At 39.9% G+C, this 22,793-nt stretch overlaps 5 protein-coding genes across 7 annotated transcripts; 2 read left to right on the top strand and 3 right to left on the bottom strand.

Moving 5' to 3' along the window:
- Positions 1-462: 462 nt before the first annotated feature.
- asf1ba (anti-silencing function 1Ba histone chaperone) lies at positions 463-4,878 on the bottom strand. 2 transcript variants are annotated; one of them, XM_072369158.1, is made up of 4 exons: positions 4,732-4,878; positions 3,734-3,849; positions 3,153-3,329; positions 463-1,279 (listed from the first exon to the last, which is right to left on the bottom strand). In XM_072369158.1, exons 1-4 carry the CDS (start codon positions 4,745-4,747, stop codon positions 1,088-1,090), a joined length of 501 nt encoding a protein of 166 aa, XP_072225259.1. In that variant the 5' UTR covers positions 4,748-4,878; the 3' UTR covers positions 463-1,087. The 2 variants fall into 2 exon arrangements, with proteins under 2 accessions (XP_072225259.1, XP_072225258.1); XM_072369157.1 differs by having other exon boundaries at positions 4,488-4,878.
- A 2,136-nt stretch (positions 4,879-7,014) lies between these two features.
- Positions 7,015-10,721, top strand: crb3a (crumbs homolog 3a). Of its 2 annotated transcripts, none has more exons than XM_072369251.1 (5): positions 7,015-7,300; positions 7,523-7,626; positions 7,899-8,085; positions 9,454-9,491; positions 9,583-10,721. In XM_072369251.1, exons 3-5 carry the CDS (start codon positions 7,998-8,000, stop codon positions 9,790-9,792), a joined length of 336 nt encoding a protein of 111 aa, XP_072225352.1. In that variant the 5' UTR covers positions 7,015-7,300; positions 7,523-7,626; positions 7,899-7,997; the 3' UTR covers positions 9,793-10,721. The 2 variants fall into 2 exon arrangements, with proteins under 2 accessions (XP_072225352.1, XP_072225351.1); XM_072369250.1 differs by having other exon boundaries at positions 7,015-7,133; positions 7,222-7,626.
- Positions 10,722-11,621: 900 nt separating this feature from the next.
- Positions 11,622-14,621, bottom strand: tubb4bl (tubulin, beta 4B class IVb-like). Its single transcript, XM_072369202.1, has 4 exons — positions 14,459-14,621; positions 13,498-13,606; positions 13,302-13,412; positions 11,622-13,182 (listed from the first exon to the last, which is right to left on the bottom strand). Exons 1-4 carry the CDS (start codon positions 14,513-14,515, stop codon positions 12,125-12,127), a joined length of 1,335 nt encoding a protein of 444 aa, XP_072225303.1. The 5' UTR covers positions 14,516-14,621; the 3' UTR covers positions 11,622-12,124.
- A 1,295-nt stretch (positions 14,622-15,916) lies between these two features.
- On the top strand, positions 15,917-18,238 carry LOC140273751 (nuclear factor 7, brain). The gene is given in 6 exon segments (XM_072369404.1): positions 15,917-16,472; positions 16,647-16,742; positions 16,827-17,086; positions 17,088-17,153; positions 17,239-17,357; positions 17,447-18,238. Coding segments are annotated over 6 exon segments (1,476 nt in total). The 5' UTR covers positions 15,917-16,076; the 3' UTR covers positions 17,986-18,238.
- Positions 18,239-19,150: 912 nt separating this feature from the next.
- Positions 19,151-20,513, bottom strand: LOC140273328 (G-protein coupled receptor 183-like). Its single transcript, XM_072368852.1, has one exon. The coding sequence runs from the start codon at positions 20,194-20,196 to the stop codon at positions 19,231-19,233; it is 966 nt and encodes a 321-aa protein (XP_072224953.1). The 5' UTR covers positions 20,197-20,513; the 3' UTR covers positions 19,151-19,230.
- Positions 20,514-22,793: the final 2,280 nt, after the last annotated feature.

Raw genomic sequence — 22,793 nt, forward strand, 5'->3', positions numbered from 1 at the left:
CAACACATCGAATCATTGCATTGACGCAATTCGTCTGTCAAATAGCTTTGACCCGCCTCCCCGACTTGCTAGTAGCCAATACGCCCATAACAGTAACCGTCTTTTTCTTTTTGCGCTAAATTGTCAACTGTAAGACCTGATTTCAAGGAGAACATTGATTGATCACAGTGATTTTGAAGTCTTCGCCCGATCTTCAGTGCAATTTTCTCAATTGTGCAGCCGAGGCACTAATTTTACCCGACCCATCCGTGATTGGATGTGACGTTAACGTAAGCTATTTTTAGTAAAACGTGAAAATATGAAGGGATTCTCACTGATTATTTATGTTACACAGCAGGCACAGTAGTGTTTAAATATATTGCGGGGGAAAATTGCTCATGTGAGCACCACACATAAGAAGTACAAGATCCAAAGTGTTTGTTTCCAAGTAATTAGGAGGGAAAACAGTAAAGCACAGATACATAACAAATGATGTTCTTTTATTTGTAACTGAAATCTGCAACAGAAAGAAAAAAAACATGGTGGAAGTGATGTTGTCCTGCAAAGTCCATTCAAAACATCCATAATGTAAGTGGGACAAGGATTAAGTGCAATTTTAACAAAATATAGTGTCAGATTATCAAATTCCTGGACAGCACTGCAGTAGAATCTATTTGTCAATTGCTTCAGTGCTGAAATCTTCTTAAATGGTGACAACTCTGCTCTCAAACAACAAAAGGAAGGAGAGTCATACAGCAAAAACAACAGCCCTTTGTTACGTTTGAGCTCAGCTGTGTTACTTTTTAGCTGCCATTTCTTTTTCACACCTAAATATTGCTTACATCACGACAAGAGCAATTCCTCTTGATATATTCGTTTGTTTAAGATGTTTGTTTAAGATGTTTAAGAAGTTCATAATCTTCTTAGAGCAGAGGCTCAATGAGGCTCAAGGCTAGAGCTCATTTTTGGGGTGTTTCAGAGAAAAAAAGATAAGCAGTAAGGCAGGGAGGTCTGTACATCATTTCGTCCACACTAGAATGTCCATAGGCATTCTTTAAAAATGAGGTCTCATGCTGTGAGCCGTCACCTTTCTGGAGAGGCGGCATGTCTATAAGCAGTCCATCGAGTTATCTGGAAGTATTCCCAAAGGTGGGGCCTTGCCTGGCAGACAGGTTGGAGGGAGCATGGAGTTTGACGTAGGATCCACATTTTCAGAATCTTCCATTCTCTCTGCACAGCCTTCCCAGTTTATATGGAATCTGGTAACACGTGGGTTTGATGCGAGGATATTTCTCTGGAGCTGAAAAGGGAAAATATAAAGAGTAAATGAGACGTGAGCAGTCAGAATTACCTGGTTCCCGGGCTAATCATTTGGTAATTCAGACATGTTTCCATTGTCTAAAATGAGGGATATCACCATAATTTCTGAAAGATAACATGGTGCCTAAGTTTATCTAAGATTTTAGAAAACCATTAAAACCATTTAACATTGAGGTTAAATTAAAATAAGCAACAACTTGGCATGGTTAATAAGCGTAATCCGTCATTCCAATATTCTTTTGCACCTGAGAGTGAAAGGTTTCATTCCAGATGTCAGAGACCTAAAAAATGTGACACCAACAATCAAAATCCTTTGGCATTACAGCAAAACTCACAGCGGGTTACTACTGAAGTTTCAGTCCACGATTAACTGCTCTGTTAAGTATCCTCTTTTCAAACATTGAACTGGATCCCTCAGGTGATTAGAAACCACCTTAATTTTCATTATGTAACCAATAAGAAGAATACAAAGTGGTGGTCGTCAGATAAAAAAACAACAACAGATCAAACGTTGTCAAGACACAACAAGGTTGGGGAAAAACATCTAATTCAAAAGCTTAGATTAAAATAACTTTCACAAAACAAAAAAAAACTGTTGGATTTAAAACTCCTGAACCCAAAGGTAGAGTCACAAGATGGGGATGAGAGGTCCAGTACTGTCAGGCGCTGTATTTTGGCTTCATGTGGAAGTTGGTCATTTGACACAAGTAGTTTTATAATGGTCATGATGGTTAACCTGTACAAGCATTCGCTAATGTTAGGACAATTAACTGATGTATGATGTGATTACTGTAATAATCTTTGTGTTGTCGTGGCATTTGAGCTTTTGTGTGTTACGCTGAACTCGTATGATACAATACTAACAAGATATGCAAAGGAAAGCTAATGGTGAAATGTATCAATTCTTAAGGGCTGACAGTTTGAGTTATTGTTTGGGACTTTTGTGTCTGAACATGGATTTTTTTAGCTGAGCATGCAGATTCTGCTATTGTAGTTAACTTACCATCTAAATGAACACTGCTTGCATAATAGAAAAAATGTTGCTTTACGAGTTGCACAACCCAGGGAATGTCACAATTAAATAATCCCTTGATTTTCTTTTTTCTTCTAAAGTGCAGGCTTAGCAGTATAAAAATCTTTAATTCCAGGGAGAATTACGGCGCAATGCGTGCAACACTGACGCACCAACAGGATCAACACTGAAGAGTAATTATTAGGTAACCATACCTGCAACCTCGTCCCTAAAGTGAATTTCTGACATATGCAAAGCAACACTTGGAAAAGCCAGACTTGTTTTGGAAAAAATGCTGTGGCTAGATCAATACGGAGCAACAACCACAGACGGTATGTTTGAAGAAGAAGAAAAAAGAAGAGCAGCGTTGATGAAAAAAAACGCTGACTACTGATGAGCATAGGCATGGAAAAGTTACGCTTCAGGGTAATACAGCGGCCAAATACACAGGGAAAATGAAAAAGTTAAAGGAAAGAAAGCTTCATAGTAAGTATCGGCAAATTATGAATGGAAAAGTCGGGCAAGTTAAGAGTGTGGCGGCTGTCCAAATCAACAAGTTAACATAGACGTAGTAAACTTTTGCACATGGTTTATTTTGCAATTCTGTAAAAAATATTTATCAAATAAAAATGAACTTATAAGGGAGAATTCATTTTGATCTGTACATGCTGCTTGGGGTGTTTCTAATCTTCTTCACAAAATATCAAATTACCCACAAACACACAAAGTCTTGCATATAAATGTCCTACTATTAACAACATTAATCCAAGCCGGTAATATAAAGATTGAGAAGTTACGTTGGTAACATCAAATGATCTAAAAAAGTAGCCATTTATCTGACCTGTGTGTAGTTTGGCTTGTTTGGAGGGTTTTCGCGGAGCTCTGGGTCTGTGTACTCGTTGTTCACATAGTATCCTATGCGAATGAACTCCTGGCCACGGTAAGTGCAGGTAATCAGCACTACGGTTACACCAACAGCATCACTTTCTGGAATCAGTCCAGTGTTTGGGGCATCAGCCTGTCAAAAGGAAAACATAGATTTCCAAAGCATATTACCGCATTAGCCGCACTGCTTTCACAGAGCCTGATCAGAGTATAAACACAAGTCATCACTGCTGGAGATTCATTGGAAAATTAGCAAATTATTTGGAACACATTTTTGTATTTCACACGTTAAAAAAAAATAAATAAATAAATAAATAAACTTTTGCATGTTTACGCAAAATCCAAAAAATCTCCAACACATCTCCAGGCTGGGATACATGCGTGAAAATAGCCTCAGTTAAACTGCAACATGTGAAGCTACAACCATGAAGTCGACCAGCATATTTCCTCGAGTCCAACTTACCAGCCTTTCATCTGAAATTTCCCATATGTATAGTATGACAAATTAGTTTTTTGCTTCTTTTTTTTTTTGCTCACCTGAAACACAAACATATGTCTCCCAGCAGGAACTGGGCCAACCAAAACGGAGTCCAGGATCTGGTCATATTCCTCACTCTCTGCTGAGCCAACATAAATTATCTTCCATTCCAGGTCTAATGAAGAAAAAGAAGTACACCGTGAAATTCACTTCAAATCTTGCTATGATATATTACTTATATAATATAAAAGCGCTCTTAATAAGTCCCTAAAAATGTCCAGAGGAGAGCTCATCTTATACTGCTATCGGTTGTTTTCTAAGATCCAAACTTAATAATCATGATCTTGTAGTAATGCATACTTTGCCATAACAGACGGGTTTAATACAGTACAAACAGATCACGTAGTATTTACAGATATGCAGAGACGGAGATAATTGTTCAAGTGGATTAAATAGAAAAATAGTTAGTAAAGCGACAAACAATATAGCTTTTCGTGTCAATCATGTTCATATACAAGCATTTAATTAAAAATAAATAAATAAATCCTCTCACGGTAAGTTTACTAAGTGTCTGATCAGCACATAGACCAGCGTGAGTGACATATGGAGGCGACGAGTCTGGGTGATGAGTACTGTGATGATACACATTAAAGAAAATTACCACCACTTTCCAATATCAATACCTTCTCACTTTACTTCTTGACAAACGTTATCAAGTATAACAAATAGTGTGTTAGTCTTTAGCCACTTTCTCTCGCTTTTAGCCTCAGACATAACAAACAACAATGGTAGCTACTATGTAATGGTACCAACCTTCAGGGAGGTCCTCCATACACTCAAACGTTATTTCAAACTGGAAAGGGTTTCCAAAAGGACTCGGGTTATCTAGGACGGCCACATTCAACACTTGTACCTTTGCCATTGTTGTTGGAGCGATAAAAGGGGGGCTAATCAAAAACAAACGCTTAGTCCAGTTTGACGGGAGTGCTTTAAAAGCAACACAAAACGACTCGGGCGTCAGCAGATTCGTTAAACACGCACCAGTAGTCTTACCCACCGTATGCCTTACTCATGTGACTAGTATTGCACTACTTAATGTGTCGAAGCTAAGAATAACAAGATTTCGTAAAATTTGACAATAAATTGCCGCTCTCCCGCCGCTTTGACTGTCCTACCCAGGTTTCACCGCGACTACGGCAAGCTGTACGGACATGATGAGCTGCCGCCACCAAACAACAGGCAAAGCAGCTCTACCGCCCCCTGGCGGCACAACATATTGACGGGGATATAAAAAAACGCCGGTTGCTGTTTTCTGTTAAACCCAAATTCATTAATTTCATACATATTGCGGGTTCGATCCCCACCTGGGGCCTTTCTGTGTGGAGTTTGCATGTTCTTCCCGTGTATTCTCTCTGGGTACTCTGGCTTCCTCCCACCGTCCAAAAACATGCATGTTAGGTTTATTGATGACTCTAAAAAATTGTCCTTAGGAGTTGTTTGTCTCGTTTGTCTCTGTGTGGCCCTGTGAAGGACAGGTGACCTGTCCAGGGTGTACCCCGCCTTTCGCCCGCTGGGATAGTCTCCAGCTCCAACTCCTCGTTGTGACAATATATTTCTTCCCCCATTCCCCCTATTACATATTCACCACTGACTGTGAGGATGGTGCTTTTGGGGCTGAATGATTCCCTGCTCCTTTGCAAAATAAACCCACAGCCCTGTGTCCTAACAACTTATCAAATGACCACAGAGTTAGTGCCTATGATCTTTAATTTTTGTCAAAAATTATATTGTTCCATGTACCGTCAGCTAAGCAAGCTTTTGCTTGCATGTATTGAGGCAGTTGAGTCCAACTTGATTGTCATACATAGAAAACTTTGTGTAATTTCCACTGGAGTGTCTTTCTTGAGGTGTACCAGAAGTGCTCTAATTCACAAAATGGTCCTTGGAAAAGAGGACTACATCATGAATCTGGAAGAAAACAACTGATCGTCAGCGTGCAGCAGAAATAAGATGGCTTTGTGCAGCACATAATCTTCCAGTAAAACAATGATCCAAATCCTGTCCTATAGCCAAAATGGTCTGAAAATAGTTAAAACAGAAAAATACTGACATTTTTGCAGTGGGCCAGGCAAAAGACAGGACTTGAATCCCATCCAGAACCTGCTGGCACTAAAGACCAGAGTGATAACAATGAAGATTTACAACCTTGAAGACCAGGAGATTGTCACAGAGGATCGGTTATTTCATCACTGATCACATGCAGAATGGCTTATTGGAAGAAACAAATTGTATCTTAATTGTATGTAGGTATAGTAATTATTTTATCTATGAACAGCAGTTTACTTTCCTAATTTACTAAAGTAAATCATAGTTGGAACAAAGTATACACCTCAGATCAGCTCATGTTAGTCCACAAGTTGCAAGCATTTTGCTTCAGTTTCATTGAATACAGTTGACCATAAACTACATAGTCAGAGAAGTGGTAACAATGCAACCCTGAACATGTTCGTTATATTAAGACTATTACAGGCTGTCTTTATTAGAGAAATACCCACGTGACTTTAATGAGAGGACCAACAGTGAAGAGAATGGCATTCACTCCAATTAAATGGTTTCAACTCTATGTGTTCACTAATCAGGTGGTAAAACTGAGCCAAGCTGGATAATAAATGTTTTTTTCCTTTTAGTGTATGAAACAGTTAAAACAATTACTTATGTCAACACACATCTGACATCTACTTTTCTACCATTTGTAAATATATATTTTTGACGGATTATTGTGAAAAGACTCTAAAAGTCTAAAAGTAGGATACTGCCTCGTTTTCCTCTCCATAATTGCTAATTATGAACAGATTCAGACAGATGAAACTATCAATTTTTCAACTGGAGTTTTTCCATTAGTTCAGTTTTTACTTCTGACTATTCCCGTGAATAAAATATTGTAAATCATCCAGGAAATGAAGGTATTACACACTGTTACTCAAATGCCATAAAAGACAGTACAAACAGTAATTATGAGGTGTCTCTGCAGTGTGACTCAATGTTGAAATATTGGAGTGATTTTTCATAGCTGTTGTACCTTGCTTTCTTAATGCACCTCAGAGCTCTCACACACCGTCTACATGGAACTCAGACAAGCAAAGATTAGGCCTGAAGCAGCCCACTTTTTCTTTGCCTCTCTGAGTCTGAGAAGGGGAGATTAGGTGAGGATTAGAGCCCACTGGACCAGCTGGCCTCCAAATTCATCCTTAAAATATCTCAGGAATGTTGATATTCTTTTTGCATGATGGGAAACATGAAACCTGATGGAGGCGCTGTTTAGTGATACCACTATCAGACAGGTTGCTAGGTGAGAGCAGGGCAGGGAGTGCGGTCAAACATTGTACAGGTTGGAACAAGCGAGAGAAACCTGGCATACTTCAATCATAACCAGAAGCTGAGTTTACATATCGCCAATCTGTAAATAGTATATCTACATCTATAGATGTAGATATATATTTTAGGAAACACATCTGTCTGTTTAGGGGATTTTCTTCCTTTTCTTAAGGCAACAGAAGGATCTCTGCTTCACTAAACTGCTTTTTCTTCGGCTTTGTACAAAGGAGGATCTGTTCGCCGTGCTGCAGGTAGATAACTGTGCACAGGTAGTGTAACACGAAACTGAATCATGTGACCAATGGCGATCTGAAGAGTGGACGGGGAGAAAAAAAAACTGCTTTACATAAAATACCTACTGATAGAGCTGCCGAGGATGTAGTCCGATACTAAATGATCCATTCAAGTGTCGTGGAAGCGTTTGCGGCTATATATTTTACCTGTAGTTCTCATCGGGCCAAAATCTGTTGTAGTTTAATTTCTGGCAAGGTGAGGCGGAAGCCTTTCATACAAGAGGAATCAACCTGTTCGATGTTTCCCGGTTTGCTCCGACCGTCTGGAAGCAGCCAGTCCAAGGGTACGTGTTGAGTGATCTTGTTGAAAATAACTTTTTCCCACAACGTTTTTTTCCTCTCATTATATAAAAAAAGTGTTGAGAATGTGAGATCTATCTTTAACTCATGTACTATTAATGGTTTATTATTTTTGTGCGGTCGGAGCAGGTTTGATGCTGATTCAACATCAGGCTGAATGTGACTCAGTAGTTGTGGCTTCAGCTGCTTGACACAGCATTTGAGTGTCACAAAAGGAAATTTCTTCCGCGTTACTGATGAATATATGTTTTTCCAGCTGTTCAAAGGAGATACTGAATCCTCACAGTGAAAGTTGGACCCTGTCAAATGGACCCGAGCTGATGCGCCCATTTCCCAGGGCAGGTCACGCGTAGAGATGGCCGCGTCCCCGGATGTGCTGACCATACCTGGAGTTGTGGTTGGGAGTGTTTTACTGCTGGTAATGAGCAGTAATCCTGTGTGGGGTGAGTTTTTAGTCATGTTCAGCACCTGTACACAGTCTCACACCATTAAATCTTAAAATGACAAATAAAGGATCTTTGGAAACACAAGAACATCTGGATGTGCATGGGCTTGTCAGTATTTTGCAAGCACATATAAGCATAGAGAAGAATTAAGAAGTATAATCTACCCAAAAAGGTGTGTAGGCCCAGACCTAGGTTATAATCATGTATCGAAATCAAATAAATTTCTCTATGAATTTTGCTTGCTTTCCCCCTTCCTCTAACCTCTGCAATTTCTTATCAAGTTTTACTTTTGTCCTTGGAAAGTTTACTCTTTGCACTAGTGAATTATTGACTAAGAAGAAGTTATGGGTAGGCTCAAGCTTTTCAAAAATGTAACTTTGTTCTTAAAACAAGTCCTCAGTGACAAAGAGAATTAAACAAAATGGGCAAATGTGTTCCTGTTGTTCAGATTGGTGCGGTGTTTGTCTCAGCATTCCTGAGTCTGTCCTCCTGCTTGTTTGCTCTGCTGGTCAAGTCGTCACAGTGAAGCTTCATTCTGTAACTGAGTAATCACATGGCTGGTCATGACTCAAAAGGCTGGTAGCAGCACTTGACTGGAGGAGTATCTGGAAAGCTTTCAAGCATGTTGCCTCAAAGTGCGCATAAAGTTAAAAGTAACAAGCTGTACTGCTGACTCCAATCATTTCTATCTGGTGCACGGATGAACAAAATCATTTTAGGAGTACATAAAAAGGGAATTTAGCTTTCATCTTAATCAAATTGTATCGTTTTAAAGTTAGCTTCTAGTTGTATTTTTGTGTTATGGGATTTAATGTTTTGGCTACTCTATATGTCACGTTTTCCATCTCGATTCACAAACATATTTTGCTGTTTCTCTAGCCGCCAGATTGGTGTGCCTCCATGATTTACATATATTTTGTTTGCTAAACACTGTGTTTACATGCAAGGAAAATACATTTTGAAAAGAATAAAATGCCTATTTTCTTTTTTGTTGTTGAAACCTTAGATGAGAAACTTAACTAAGAAATTAAACTGGATGTAAGAGAAAATGCTTCAATGGTACCAAAGCCACAATTTAAAGCTGTTCACAGTGTCTCTTAATCTCTTAAGGCTTCTCCAGGACACTCTTCTAACCAACTCATTACTTTTTACTGAAAATGTCAGACTTTTAATGCAATGCAGACACCAGGCAACTTCAGAGATTACTCAAAAATCCAAGTTAGCATGTATTAGGCAGTTACAACTTTATTTTTTATTTAACGAATAATTTTTTGATCAACTCAACAGCAGTGTGAGATATAGGTTGACAGTGTTTCTTTTGTGTTTTTTACTGACCCCATCTTGATGTTTCTGTCCTTTGTAAAGGGAATTTGACCAGAACTGCAAATGAAACCAACAGTACGGTGAGTGAAATGTTTCTTTTTCTAAAAAATATTGGTCATTAATATTATCATTTTGTCAGTCTTAACTGTCCAATATTTTTTCTATTTCCAGGGACCCGACATTGCAGCTATTGTGGCCCCTACAGTGACTCTGGGTGTGCTGGCCATAGTCTTGGCTGTTCTCGGCTGGTTGTTCTGTGTGGTGAAAAAGAAAAGACAGACCGAAGGGATGTACAGACCGAGCGCTGAGGAGCAGTCAGGTGCTCGCAGCGCGACTGCACCAGATGCACTGAAGTTACCAAAGGAGGAAAGACTCATTTGAGATTTGTGCTTTATGTTAGTAAGACCGTGCCTGCAAAAGCTTGTCTTGGCGTGACAAAGTTCTCACCTTTGAGGTGATCGGTTGAGGAAGAATTTCTTCAGCTTTGAAAGAAGAGCAAGAGTACTTTTTTTAATTCCACAACATGAAAGGTGTACTTAGTTTCACACTTCCACAAGAAATAAGAAATATCCCAGCATGGTCCTTTGAGGAAAAGTGCTGGATGGATCTACAAGTGAAGTTCAAGAGCAATTAAACATTTCAAAGAAGCCTGAATGTTGATTAAGCACAACTGAAATAAGAACAGTATTTTAAAGCCACTAACCATTTTAGTTTAGAGATGTTTTCTTTTGTCAGTTGCCTTATCATACAATTCACAATGTAGCCTATTTGTTTTGATTCAGGGCTTTATTAATTTACAATTGCACTGTACAATCTATGCTGATCTTTTACCTCAAACCTTTTATCTTCTTTTGCCACTTTGATTCATTGCATTTGAAGAGGAAAAAGATGCAACTATGTGATTTTTTGTTTTTTTTTCATGGATGCGATTAATCATACTAGCATAGTACAAAAGTTCTTGATTTGAAGGGACCTGTTTTGTGATGAAAATAAGGTTTGGCATGGAAATTACACAAAGCAAAAACAACTTTGTTTACACTTTTAAGTATTCCTTTATGTCACATTATTTAAAGATCTCATCAAATCAATCACACAATATGTAATTAATTAAAAAGCAAGCAGAGATGTTTTAGTGTCACAGCAGTTTTGTTTATGCTTTTTGTCAAATATAAAGTGAAAAAACTGTGAAATATTTGTGCAAAGTACATTGAAGCCTATGTAAAGAAGAAATAAATTCACATTATTAGGTTGTCACATCACAGAAAAATATCCTGTCAACAAATCAGCCAAACATGAATGATTGAAAGAATCATTTAAGTAAATAAAAATTGGGTCTCAAAATCTTGGGAAAATGGTTCAGTATATACAATGAAAAGTTCAGCCTCTTATTTATCAGGAAAAGTCACCAAACCACAGTAGCCATTGCTAGTGTGCTTGATTTATTGATTTATTTATTTTTGTTAACTACCTTGCTGTGAAATTGAAAGAAAGCAAGTACTGCTCCGCTTTAGAAAATAATACTTTTACTAAGATGGACAGGCCTCAGTCCACTCTATGGAGTTCTGTTATGGGCTGCCAATTCTGTTTGATGTCAGCAGACAGATCCATCGAAGTATAGACACATTAGCCTCCTCAGTCTGTATTGTAAAATGTTAACAAATATTACCAATGCACTGGGAAAACTAAGATTTAATCGGTGTGATGATACAGTTGAACATATTCTATGATTAAGGGAAGAAAGCCTGGATTAAATTTAGCAAATTGTAGAGATCTATCCAACCCAAGACTGAATGGTTGTTGGACAAATAGGCTTAAATTTGTTTACATTACCGTTAAAGCCTACACCAGAAAAATTGTGAGCAGCATATGTCACAAGTTATCATTTCTAATGTTCAAACTGCATCTAAGTGTTTTTTGGAGACATTGTTCCATTAGGGATCTTTAATGAAAAATACCCTCAGTTTATTCTCTATTTAATGCCAAGATTATCCAAGCTTTTTGATTTTAATGTAGCTTAATCTAGGTATCATAATGAGAAAAAACTAACTACCATTTAGTACTGAAATAAAACTATTTTACGGATTTAAATAATCTTGCTTTGAACACTTGTCGGCATGTTGCAGGACAGACTGATTTATGTGCTATAAGATCTGCAGAAGTGTGATGTCACCCATAAAATGAATCAATAAAAACTCAAGAGGTTCAAGAGAGGCCTTTCAATGTGATTTTAATCTTTCTCCATTTTCAAGGCTTCACAGTTAAAATAACTTGCTTTTAAATATGGCAAGGCAATGGCGGGACAGATGTAAAGGATGTCAGTGTCAATAATCCAGTGCATTCACAACATACTAAAGATTTCCAACAAAAGCATCACTTGTACCACTTAACATCAACGTCTAACACAAGAGTATCAGTGATCTAGATCATTGTTTCCCAATCCTGGTCCTCAAGGCCTGCATGTTTGACCCGTTCACCTGAATGAATGGGTCAGGTCTTTAAGCTCTGCAGAAGGCTGAGGACGACCCATTCATTTGAATCAGGTGTGCTGGAGCAGGGAAACATGGAAAACATGCAGGGCGGGGTGCCTTGAGGACCAGAAACACTGATCTAGATGGTGACGGTTGTTCAATTCAAGATGGAGAGGGAAGACAAGGATGGAGTCAGGGGATGGATCAGGTGAAATGAGGTATGGCAGCTGTGTGTGCTGAGGTTTTTATGCAACTTCCTCCTCGCCCTCTTCCTCAAACTCGCCCTCTTCAGCGGTGGCGTCCTGGTACTGCTGGTACTCAGAGACCAGGTCGTTCATGTTGCTTTCTGCCTCCGTGAACTCCATCTCATCCATTCCCTCACCTGTGTACCAATGGAGGAAGGCTTTACGGCGGAACATAGCAGTAAACTGCTCGGAGATGCGCTTGAACAGCTCCTGGATGGCTGTGCTGTTGCCAATGAAAGTGGCAGCCATTTTGAGGCCACGTGGTGGGATGTCACAGACGGCGGTCTTCACATTGTTAGGGATCCATTCAACAAAATAGCTGCTGTTCTTGTTCTGCACATTCAACATCTGCTCGTCCACCTCCTTCATGGACATGCGTCCCCTGAAGACTGCAGCCACGGTGAGGTAGCGGCCGTGACGTGGGTCGCAGGCAGCCATCATGTTCTTGGCATCAAACATCTGCTGAGTGAGCTCAGGCACAGACAGTGCTCGATATTGCTGGCTGCCCCTGCTGGTGAGGGGGGCGAACCCTGGCATGAAGAAGTGCAGACGGGGGAAGGGCACCATGTTAACAGCGAGTTTACGGAGATCAGCATTGAGCTGGCCGGGGAAACGCAGGCAGGTGGTCACCCCGCTCATGGTGGCGGACACCAAATGGTTGAGATCTCCATAGGTGGGGGTAGTAAGTTTAAGTGTGCGGAAGCAGATGTCATAAAGGGCTTCATTGTCAATGCAGTAGGTCTCATCTGTGTTCTCTACCAGCTGGTGCACAGAGAGTGTGGCGTTGTAGGGCTCCACCACGGTGTCAGACACTTTGGGAGAAGGCACCACGCTGAAGGTGTTCATTATACGATCGGGGTACTCCTCGCGAATCTTGCTGATGAGCAGGGTGCCCATGCCAGAGCCAGTGCCACCACCCAAGGAGTGAGTGAGCTGGAAGCCCTGGAGGCAATCACAGCTCTCAGCCTCTTTCCTCACAACATCCAAGACAGAGTCCACCAGCTCAGCTCCCTCTGTGTAGTGGCCCTTGGCCCAGTTGTTTCCAGCTCCACTCTGACCTGCAGTCCCAATTGTCACAGTTTATTGATGTAGGACGCAGTAGCAAGGCAAAAATCAATGCAGTTAATTCGGATTTAAATATAGATAAGGGCAGCGTTACAAATTTCACACAGCTTACCAAAGACAAAGTTATCGGGTCTGAAGATTTGCCCGAAGGGACCAGATCTGACTGAATCCATTGTGCCAGGCTCCAGATCTACCAGGATAGCACGGGGCACATATTTTCCACCTGCAAGAAGGCAAAGCGGATTTCATACATTGGAAATCAGTTTCCTTTGGTGGCGTTGCAGATTACAACTAGATCTGCAGCTCACCTGTGGCCTCATTGTAGTAGACGCTGATCCTGTCTAGCTGCAGATCGCTGTCTCCATGATAGGCACCAGTGGGATCAATGCCGTGCTCATCACTGATCACCTCCCAGAACTGAGAAAAAAATATAGGTGTGGTGGGTGGGAGAGATAAGGAGATACAAGTGAATTTAGCCCAAAATTTAAAAGAAAAAGTCTGCTTATTTGTTGTTTTTACACATACAATGTGTTCACAGATAAATGGAAAGATATATACAAGTTGCATGATACCACATAGCTCCTTCTAAAAAGTAGCTACTAGATGTGTAAAGCTGGTCGAATGAGCAGTCCATTAGTCTGAAATGCAGTCTCAACAGTAATCGAACAGAGGGCAATAATCTGATAACAGTTAACGAGCTTAGAAAAGTTTAGGGGAAATCAATGCAATGATAACACAAGACATTTCAAATTTGAATCAGTAGAGCAAAAGACATTTAACAGAAACAGGTTTAGAAAAAAAGCGAATAGTATAAATAGGTCATAAATGAAGAGGAAGAGGGGAGTCTGCCCCTTCGCTGACAATAAGGTTTCGTCACCACCACACACGATGGATTATGTCATTTTCAGCAAAAGTCGACCAAAGAGGCATAAATATTACATATTCAATAATATTAACTTGTCTCGTGCAGTTATCAACGCAAAATATTTCTTAGTTGCTTCACAGATGTATTGCATTTTGCTTAAATCAGCGCCTTATTGCATCTTAACTACGATTTCATTCCTGCGAAGACACACTTAGTTCGTTACTGCTGTTCGGTGCATTTAGCATTTTTTCCAAAGCAACGCATGCATCTTCGGCCATTAAAGAAAGCGCCGCACTGAGATTTTTTTCTAGAAAATTCCAGGAGGAAGGATTAGAAGCTTGCACCAAAGCCTGAACAAATCTTACCAGAATGCTCCAAACGGATTAAAATGAATGATAAAATACCTTGGCTCCGATCTGGTTTCCGCACTGGCCGGCCTGCAAATGCACAATTTCGCGCATTTTGGACAGATGGATAAGAAGATGGTCGCGAACGGGATGAGAATTTGTGCGGTAGAGATTCACAGAGTGATTGCTCCTGCAGTCGATTATATGGGATTTGTCGCACCGCCTCTAAGACCGTCTACTGGCCTGAAACGGTGGTGCAACTTGACGTCATCGCCATGGCAACCAAAGATCGGAGGAGAGGGGGAGGAACCAAAACCCGTGGAAATGGCGGATAGGATGCCAGGAGCTGCATCACTCATCAATAAGACTTGTTTTCTCATGGACCGAGTGACCCCATATCTCCGACACAAGCACGAACCCTTTAATAATTCGCTGAGACTGTTGCAGGTGTGTAGAAGTGACTCGCTTCAACCTGAAGGTCGCAGTTAAACAGTATTACAGTGTAGCCATTTATAACAGCTTCACTATTCTTATACTGAACACACAGCATTGTCACCACTCATCAAGGTTCAAAAGGAAAAGCACTGTAACTGAATGTATCAGCATTAGTTTTTAAACTATTTGACGCCATTGGGCAGCACTGAAAGTCAAAATTGTCAAGGTTGTGTTGGTTCCATAAAGTCTGCATGTTGCAACACAATGACAGACTGAAGAAATGGGCATGTTGTGCAGCATGAAGGGCCAAAAATAAGCTGGTTTTGATGTGATGCATTATTCAGAGCATGGTCCTTTTCACTCTGATCTAAGTGGACTTTGCTCCGCTCATTGTAAAGTTTTTTTTTACAGTTGCCTACTACAAAACAGGAAAACACAAAAACAAACACTATAAAACAAAGGCAGGTGTGAGAACACTGGCGTCTATCATTAAAGTAATTTCCTAAAGTTTATTGTGTGAGCATCAATAGATACAACAGAAGTCCAAGATACAACATTTACAGGATTGTATTTGAACAATATTAAAAAAAAAAACAGAAACTTTATTATATGTTATTGAATTTTATTCACAGAGTGAAGTACAAACTTAAAAGTAACTTAGCTCCAAGATCTTAACACTCAACAAACTGCATTAAACCCTTTGCAGCGTGTCAAAGGAACATATTCAAAATGAATGCTCACTGCATGTAATCCATTTTTGGCAGCCGCTTATTTTATGTTCTACCTGTCTTGTACCTGTATTCTAATTTCAGAAAGGACATAGAAGGTAGGATTTAAACAATAGGCATTGTAAAGGAAATTAGTACAGCAGAAGTAGTTTCAAATGTTTGCCTGTGTGCAGTCCTGGGCATTTAACATGGACATCAACACTGAAACATGAACATTCATATCCTGAATGACTGCATTCCAGACTCGAAGCAAGTTTTGAGTTCTCCAGCAACTGACCAATCGAGCTTTGTTTCCTGTTTCCCAGCTACATACAGCGTTTTTTTCTCCCTGCTGCAAAACTGATGTTACACCCACAAAAGTCATGCACAGGAAAACCAAGTTCATTTGCTGCTTCTTGTCTAGAACAATAGATGAGCAGTGAGTTCTCTCTGAGGCACCTATTTAATCAGGAGTGCTTTCTGGATATATTGCTGTTTTGAATTGTGGATTTACTTTATACAACAAGCTGACAATGATGTCACTCCCAGAGGACGACCTTACGTGTCCAGTGTGTTTTGACATCTTCAAAGACCCTGTTCTGCTGTCATGTAGCCACAGCTTCTGCAGGAACTGTCTGAAGAGCTGCAGGGATAAAGGGCTGCGAGAATGCCCTGTCTGCCGTAAAAGAGGACCTAAGTCCAATCCTCCATCCAATTTGGCTCTGAAAAATGTCTGTGAGGCCCTTCAGCGGGTCACGATGCAGAATTCAGAGGAGCTAGAGGACAAGATGAACTGTGACCTGCACGGGGAAAAGTTCAAACTTTTCTGTCTCATCGACAAACAGCCGATCTGTGTGATTTGTCAGGTTTCCAGAATGCATAAGAACCATGAGTGTTTACCTACAGAAGAGGCATTGCTGGACTGCAAGGTAGGGTAAATAAACATCTGTTACTGACTCTGCTGTGAGTATCTAAGGTAACAACTAAAGATAGAATGCAGTTCCACAAGTCGGTCTTCATTGTGAAGAATCCAGGCCAAAAACATCCAAAACTTTAGATCTAACTCTGTTATGTCTGCTGACTGAGATCTGCTTGACTTCCAGAACGAGCTTGCTTTATCCCTCAAGAGCTTGCAAGATAAACTACAGAGTCTCAAAAGGATTCAAAGAACCTCTGCTGACATGTTCGAGTACATCAAGGTATTATGTGATGACATAATACGATACAGAAATAGAATACATAAAAAGATATAATAAAAATATTTTGTGATGATCCCCCCTCAGAATCAGACCTTGAACACAGAGAAAATGATCAAGAGACAGTTTGAGCAACTGCATCAAGTTCTCTATGATGAAGAGTCGGCCAGATTAGCAGCTGTGAAGAAAGAGGAAGAGGAGAAGATTGTTGCGATGAAAAATAAGATTAAAATGCTTTCAGCAGAGGCGCTGTCCTTCACCGAGACCATCTTTATCATCCAGGAACAGCTGAAAGAAGATGATATAGTTTTATTGAAGGTTTGTGCTGTCTGTACTGTTTCATTAATGTAAAAAACTTCCCATTTTGACACTGTATTTTTTTTACTTCTAGAATTTCAAAAGCACTCGGGACAGGTAGGTAAACATTATTATGTGCCAAAACTGTTTTGATGGATCTACTGTCAGTATACTCTGTGTACAATGTCTGTTATCATCACAGAGGTAAGGACATGGTGCTTGGTGTCGAAAACATGTCCGGATTACTTCTTGATGTGAGCAAACACATCTCCAACCTCAAATACAGAGTCTGGGAGAAAATGCTGGACCATGTTGACTACAGTGAGTATAAACTGATATATTAGAGAAGAATGGTACAACCCAGACCCAAATTTACATTTTTCCTCTTTGACTAATTTCCTGTCTTTTAGCTCCTGTGACTCTTGATCCCTGCACAGCACACCCAAACCTCATCCTATCTGACGACCTCACTTCCCTCCACTACTCAAAGCAACCCACCTGTTGCCCTGACAGCCCAGAGCGCTTCCACATGAGCGCTGAAGTGGTCGGCATGACTGTGCTAGGCTCAGGAAGTCACCACTGGGTTGTGGAAACAGGAAGTAATCACGACTGTATCCTGGGTGTGGCCTCTTTGTCTGTACCGAGAAACAAAGAAGTCTGTGCTCGACCTGAAAATGGTTTTTGGACTTTATGTTTTCGGGACGGAGAGCTCAGAGCGATGACCTCCCCTCCCACTCTGCTTTCAGTTTCAAATATTCCAAAACAGGTCAAAGTGCAACTGGATTACAACAAGGGAATGGTGTCTTTTCTTGACTGTGCTGACAACACACTCATTTATGCATTTAGTCAAACATTCAAAGAGCCTTTAGTCCCTTATTTTTATACACAAAGCTCTCAGCCATTGAGAATAATGCCAGAGGAGGTACTTATCACAAGGTTGCGCCAGTAAGTAATCTGTAATCTGTCATTATATATATTGAGATTAATGAGAAGTTCTCCCAGTTCCGAAGAAGACACAACATTTCAAGACACTGAAATGCAAAAGCATGACAAATGGGAAAGTTGCATTTAAGAAAACAAAATGATCTAGTGTTTTTTCTTTTAATATATGTGCTCTTTTTTGTCAGTTATTGTGTTGTGCAAAATGTGGTTATGTTGTCATCTGTTTTGACTTTGCTGGTTGGTGTTCTTGTGGTGTTTGGTCAGTCATCATCATCTTCTACGACAACTTGTTTTTATTAAAAGCTGTTATTAAAAGTTTTGCGAAACGTTGTGTTTTACATTTTGTTCCTGTTGGTTGATTTTCTCTGAAAAGTGCTTTTATTTCGTGTTTCATCGAGTGTTTTCTTTTTCACCTCAGGGTACAAAACAACCAGGAGTGAGAACAGTATTAAGCTATTATTACTGTACTGTTCAGCAAGGATTTGCAAGTTCTTGCAAATTTAACCGCTTCACTGGTAACTACACTTGCACAGAATCCAAAATAAAATGGTGAAGAATAGATTTTTAGGCACATTTTACTTTTGGTCTTTTTTTCTTTTAAATCACATCAGACTTAGCACAAGTAGTGCTATTTCTTTGTCAGCAATGTTAAAATCAATCACACCCTTATATATGTATATATGTACATAAAAAGAAACCATTATGTTACAGTTTTAATTAAACGGATATGCTTAGCCATTTGTTTAAAAAGAGCAAACTGTTGAGTGAAGGTGGGAAATAACTGAAAAATAGATTATAGAGAACTCGCACCATAACCTTCAGAAACGTACATCACAAGTTTACACACATATTTATGAAAGTTTGAGAAGTTACGACTCATTGTGGGATATTATCTCATTCACTGGTAGGATAAAGTTTATTGAGGTTTTTGTACACATGGTGGCGCCAAATTCAAACAAATAAAAGCTTGTAGTCCCAGTCGTAACAGAATTATGCTTTTCCCACAATACCAGGTAATTAAAAACTTGTTTTTAAGTTTTTGTAATAATATTTGCATATTTATTTCTTCAACATTCGGCATAAATTCAATTAAAACACATTTTTAGAAAGCATTTAGTTTAAATGGAATAAAACCAGACAAACAAACACAATAATTTTTTGGATAGTAACAATCTAATGAACCATTATCTCTTTTTCAAGAATAAATCTTATATTCAGCTTCCATAAAGTACTATAAGATATTCTGTTAAATCTAAGCAGAGGGTTTTTGTGCAGGTGCAGATGTCTTGTTGTCCTTAACAGTACAGGAAGAACACTTCTTAATAAAAGCCTCTGGGAGGAAAGGCACTTTCTCCAGACGAGACAAGTAGATAAGAGGCTGGATGGTGCTACTAATATTCAGGAAGGCGAAGCCCACAGGCTGCACATAGCAGCGAAACACATCAGGGGTGTAATAGTCTTCAAACGGGAACAGAGCAACAGGTGGCAGGTAGTTAAACACAATGATACAAAGGATAGAGAGCACCACCTTGAAGGCCTTCTTCTTCATGGGGTGCATTTCATCTTTCCCTGCACCACGAGACCTCTTGAGGGCCCACAGGATGCTTGCGTTACACACCATCATCCAGATAAATGTTGCAAGGATCTCTCCAGTAAACACCTTCTCGAAGTTTGGGAGGCCTCCCACCATCTTGGCTGCTGAGTAGGCAAAGGTGAGGCAGAGAACCAGCACTGTGAGGCCTAACCTGTACTTAATGTGTTTCAGCTGCCCAAATGCGATAGGAAAGAGCACAGCCACAAAGCGATCCAGGCAGATGCAGGAGAGAAACAGTGGGGTGCTGGTGTCTTTCACACCAAAAGCGAATTTAATGGACGACCACACCCCTTTGCTGTGCCATATGTAAAGGTTACAGAAGTTAATGGGGGGGACGGTGCCAAAGTAGGCATCCATAAAGGCCAAGCAGCCCAAGAATATGTCTGAAGTTGAGGGTTCTTTTCTATTTTGGATGAGAATTGCAATGACAAGTAAGTTTGCAGGGATTCCCACGATTACATTGATAATCTGAAGGGTGAGGTCAAAGAGAATGGCCTCTGTGTACTGCTCACATCCATCAAACACACTGAAAGGCTTTTCTGTGGCATTGATGTAAAATGAGGTGTTGAGTGGCAGCTGAGTCGGGACAGAGGCCAACTTGATCGATGCCTCATATCTGTCCATGTTCCTAAAACTGCAAAAACCAGGAATCTGACGGGAGAAGAGTGGGAAAAGTCATGAGTAGAGTTCAACAAATTCAACTAAATTTCTGAGCAGACTCCCACTCACACATACTCATTCACTGAAACAGAAAACAATGCATTCGAAAGCCATGTGTTTGTCTTGATGATCTCATTCGTCTGCTAAACTTTTCCAGCTGGGCACAAAAGTAAAGTCTGTGTCATATGATGCATACTGTTGTTCATTAGACCTCTTGTTTCTGATCTGCTGGGAAGTTTATTCTCAGATGGATTAAAGAGCTGCAGAGGCAGTTGTCAGAGACTAAAAACATGTTACAAACACCGTCAGGGCCTCTCCTCAGGCTGTTATCTTGTTATTGTGTCTGTGTGTACTCTCCTCTGGGAAACGTGACTCCTTGAACCCAAGGACATCTAACTCACTTAAGAGACTCCTCTTAAAGGCACCACCCTCTCACAGCGAAATAAAAGGGCAGCAACTCTATGTTTTAAACAGCAGGTTATATTCAGCTTGCAGACAGCTGTTACTAATGTTGTTGGAAATGTGTTCAATTCCAGGAGCTCTTGAAAGCTCATATCAAATGTAGCTATTTCTTAAGCTTTTACTGAGAACAAAATGATGAACTGAGAGGTAAATTCAATAAAGCTGGATTGATGGAATAATAACTGCTGTCAGAAATAAAGTGAGGACTATTAAGTCTTGAGATAATTCTGTCTTTAGCCCCTGCAAGAAGACTGTGTTGTTTTTTGGGAAGTTTCAGCAGCTGACAGCATTTTCGGCTTCAGGAATATGTAATGTTATTGTGCACATTTTGAAATCGCAAGTCTTCAAATGTGATACACCTGAGCTGTCTCCAGTGGTGGACTACTGAGGCCAGAGGCTGTGGTTGTTCTGATTTGATGTGGACCTTTTTTAGCTTTGGTCCCTCAGCAAATGGTGTTTTCTCACCTCCTCCCCGTGCTGCCGGCTCCACCTCGGTCCACACACACTCCTGTGGGATTAATCACACTGACGGAGCAGTGAAGCTCTTCACCGGAGATGCTCGTCACTGGAGATAGAGACGTAATCAGCTGTGTTTTTCTGAGAGTATATCTGCTGATAATGAAATAAACAAAACAGAAAAAAAACGTATTTCAGAGGATTGATTAAGTCCTGGTTAGGCTTTTGTCTAAGGTTAATTGTAAAATTTAAAAACATTTTGTAAAGATACGTCATCTACACATTAGTCGATATTTTGTATGTTTGGCTGAAGGTGTGAAAGCATGTTGCATTACGCACTGACACTGGACACTTCTAACATTGCCAATATTTATCAATCATTGTAGAAACTATACCACTCACTGCCTGTTGTCAGTGTTAAGAATGTTTTATTGTATTTACCTTAACTGTAATACCTACTTTTCTATAAGTTCTTACTTCATTTGCAAGTAATAAATCCAGTGTTGTTGATTTTGCAGCTTTTGTAAAATAGTCAGAAGTACAGCTTCTTACATGTTCTTAATCAAGCTCTAACTGCTCTTGCAGATAAACGCACAAAATACAATTTCTTTTAATGTTGAAAATACCCACCCCACACGTAGCCAGAAGTAAACGAAAACGTTAAAAGAAAGTTTAAAAATTTGATGATGTCTAAAAAACATGCTGATCCTGAAGATATGCATTGTATCAAGAGAAACCATCAAACTCATTTCTTCCCACAGTTTTTGCAAAATGGAGTTACCTGCTTTCCTAATCGACATTCGTTTCAGTTGATGAGGTCAAATAGATTGACTGCATTAGGCCGTCCTGCTCTTATTCAGCACAGGTAGTTGAAACAAATGATGCTAGATAAAGCCCGTTTACAAATGCGGATTGACTTGTGCAACATTTTCAAAGGTTAAGGTGTATACTCACCAGTTAGTAAGGTTCTTCTGTGCTGTGTGTGAGTGTCACGCAGTATGTTGTTCGAAGCCTTCTTTTATAAGTTCTCTGAAGTGTCGTGGATTTGACGCAGACCAGGAGGGGAGGATCTGTTTGGTACCATGAGAGAATTGCGACTTTAACAGTCGAAGCCTTTTTTGTCGCACTTAACATTGAGAAGCCTACGTATGTTTGAGGTAGTCATATGTCAGGAGGTAGGATGAAGCCTCGCTTTCCAGATGCATAATGTTATTCAGCCACAGATCAGATAACTTCAAAATGAATAAATAAATTGGATTGATTTAGTTGTAAAGACGTTTTGGTCATACTGAAATTTTACATTAATGAGGGGTCACAACAGTTTAACTATGCTGAGGTTATGGATATGTTTTTTTTTTTTTTCCTGTTCTTCCTTGTCTCTCGGTCTGTCGGTCATGGTTTGAAATGAGAATTCAGGGAGAGTTGGACCAGTCCGATGATGCTCTGGATTTTGAGTTTTTTCCTTCAGTTACTGGAAACATTTAGCACACAAGAACAATATCGTCAACCTAAAGCAAATATCAATAGTGTCCTTGCATGTTGTGAAGTCTTTAAGTGCATCACTATGTCTCACTCATGCATCCAGAGACAGACACACTGCCTGAGTGCAGCTCATAAAGAATCCCTCTGGAGCATCAATTAGA

This window comes from Leuresthes tenuis, unplaced genomic scaffold (genome assembly GCF_036924035.1).
Source record: "Leuresthes tenuis unplaced genomic scaffold, fLeuTen1.0.hap1 SCAF_17, whole genome shotgun sequence".
Classification (NCBI taxonomy): Eukaryota; Metazoa; Chordata; class Actinopteri; order Atheriniformes; family Atherinopsidae; genus Leuresthes; species Leuresthes tenuis.

What these genes read in the sequence shown, in the direction of transcription:
- LOC140273328 (XM_072368852.1), bottom strand. Translation starts at nt 20,196, where the DNA reads ATGGACAGATATGAGGCATCGATCAAGTTGGCCTCTGTCCCGACTCAG.
- crb3a (XM_072369251.1), top strand. Translation starts at nt 7,998, where the DNA reads ATGGCCGCGTCCCCGGATGTGCTGACCATACCTGGAGTTGTGGTTGGG. An exon ending in GAGCAGTAATCCTGTGTGGG is followed by an intron (nt 8,086 to 9,453) that starts GTGAGTTTTTAG and finishes TCCTTTGTAAAG; the next exon opens with GGAATTTGACCAGAACTGCA. An exon ending in CAAATGAAACCAACAGTACG is followed by an intron (nt 9,492 to 9,582) that starts GTGAGTGAAATG and finishes TTCTATTTCCAG; the next exon opens with GGACCCGACATTGCAGCTAT.
- tubb4bl (XM_072369202.1), bottom strand. Translation starts at nt 14,515, where the DNA reads ATGCGCGAAATTGTGCATTTGCAGGCCGGCCAGTGCGGAAACCAGATC. An exon ending in CTACTACAATGAGGCCACAG is followed by an intron (nt 13,413 to 13,497) that starts GTGAGCTGCAGA and finishes GCCTTCTTGCAG; the next exon opens with GTGGAAAATATGTGCCCCGT. An exon ending in ACCCGATAACTTTGTCTTTG is followed by an intron (nt 13,183 to 13,301) that starts GTAAGCTGTGTG and finishes TTGGGACTGCAG; the next exon opens with GTCAGAGTGGAGCTGGAAAC.
- asf1ba (XM_072369157.1), bottom strand. Translation starts at nt 4,596, where the DNA reads ATGGCAAAGGTACAAGTGTTGAATGTGGCCGTCCTAGATAACCCGAGT. An exon ending in TATGGAGGACCTCCCTGAAG is followed by an intron (nt 3,850 to 4,487) that starts GTTGGTACCATT and finishes TTTCTTCATTAG; the next exon opens with ACCTGGAATGGAAGATAATT. An exon ending in ACAAGCCAAACTACACACAG is followed by an intron (nt 1,280 to 3,152) that starts GTCAGATAAATG and finishes TTCCCTTTTCAG; the next exon opens with CTCCAGAGAAATATCCTCGC.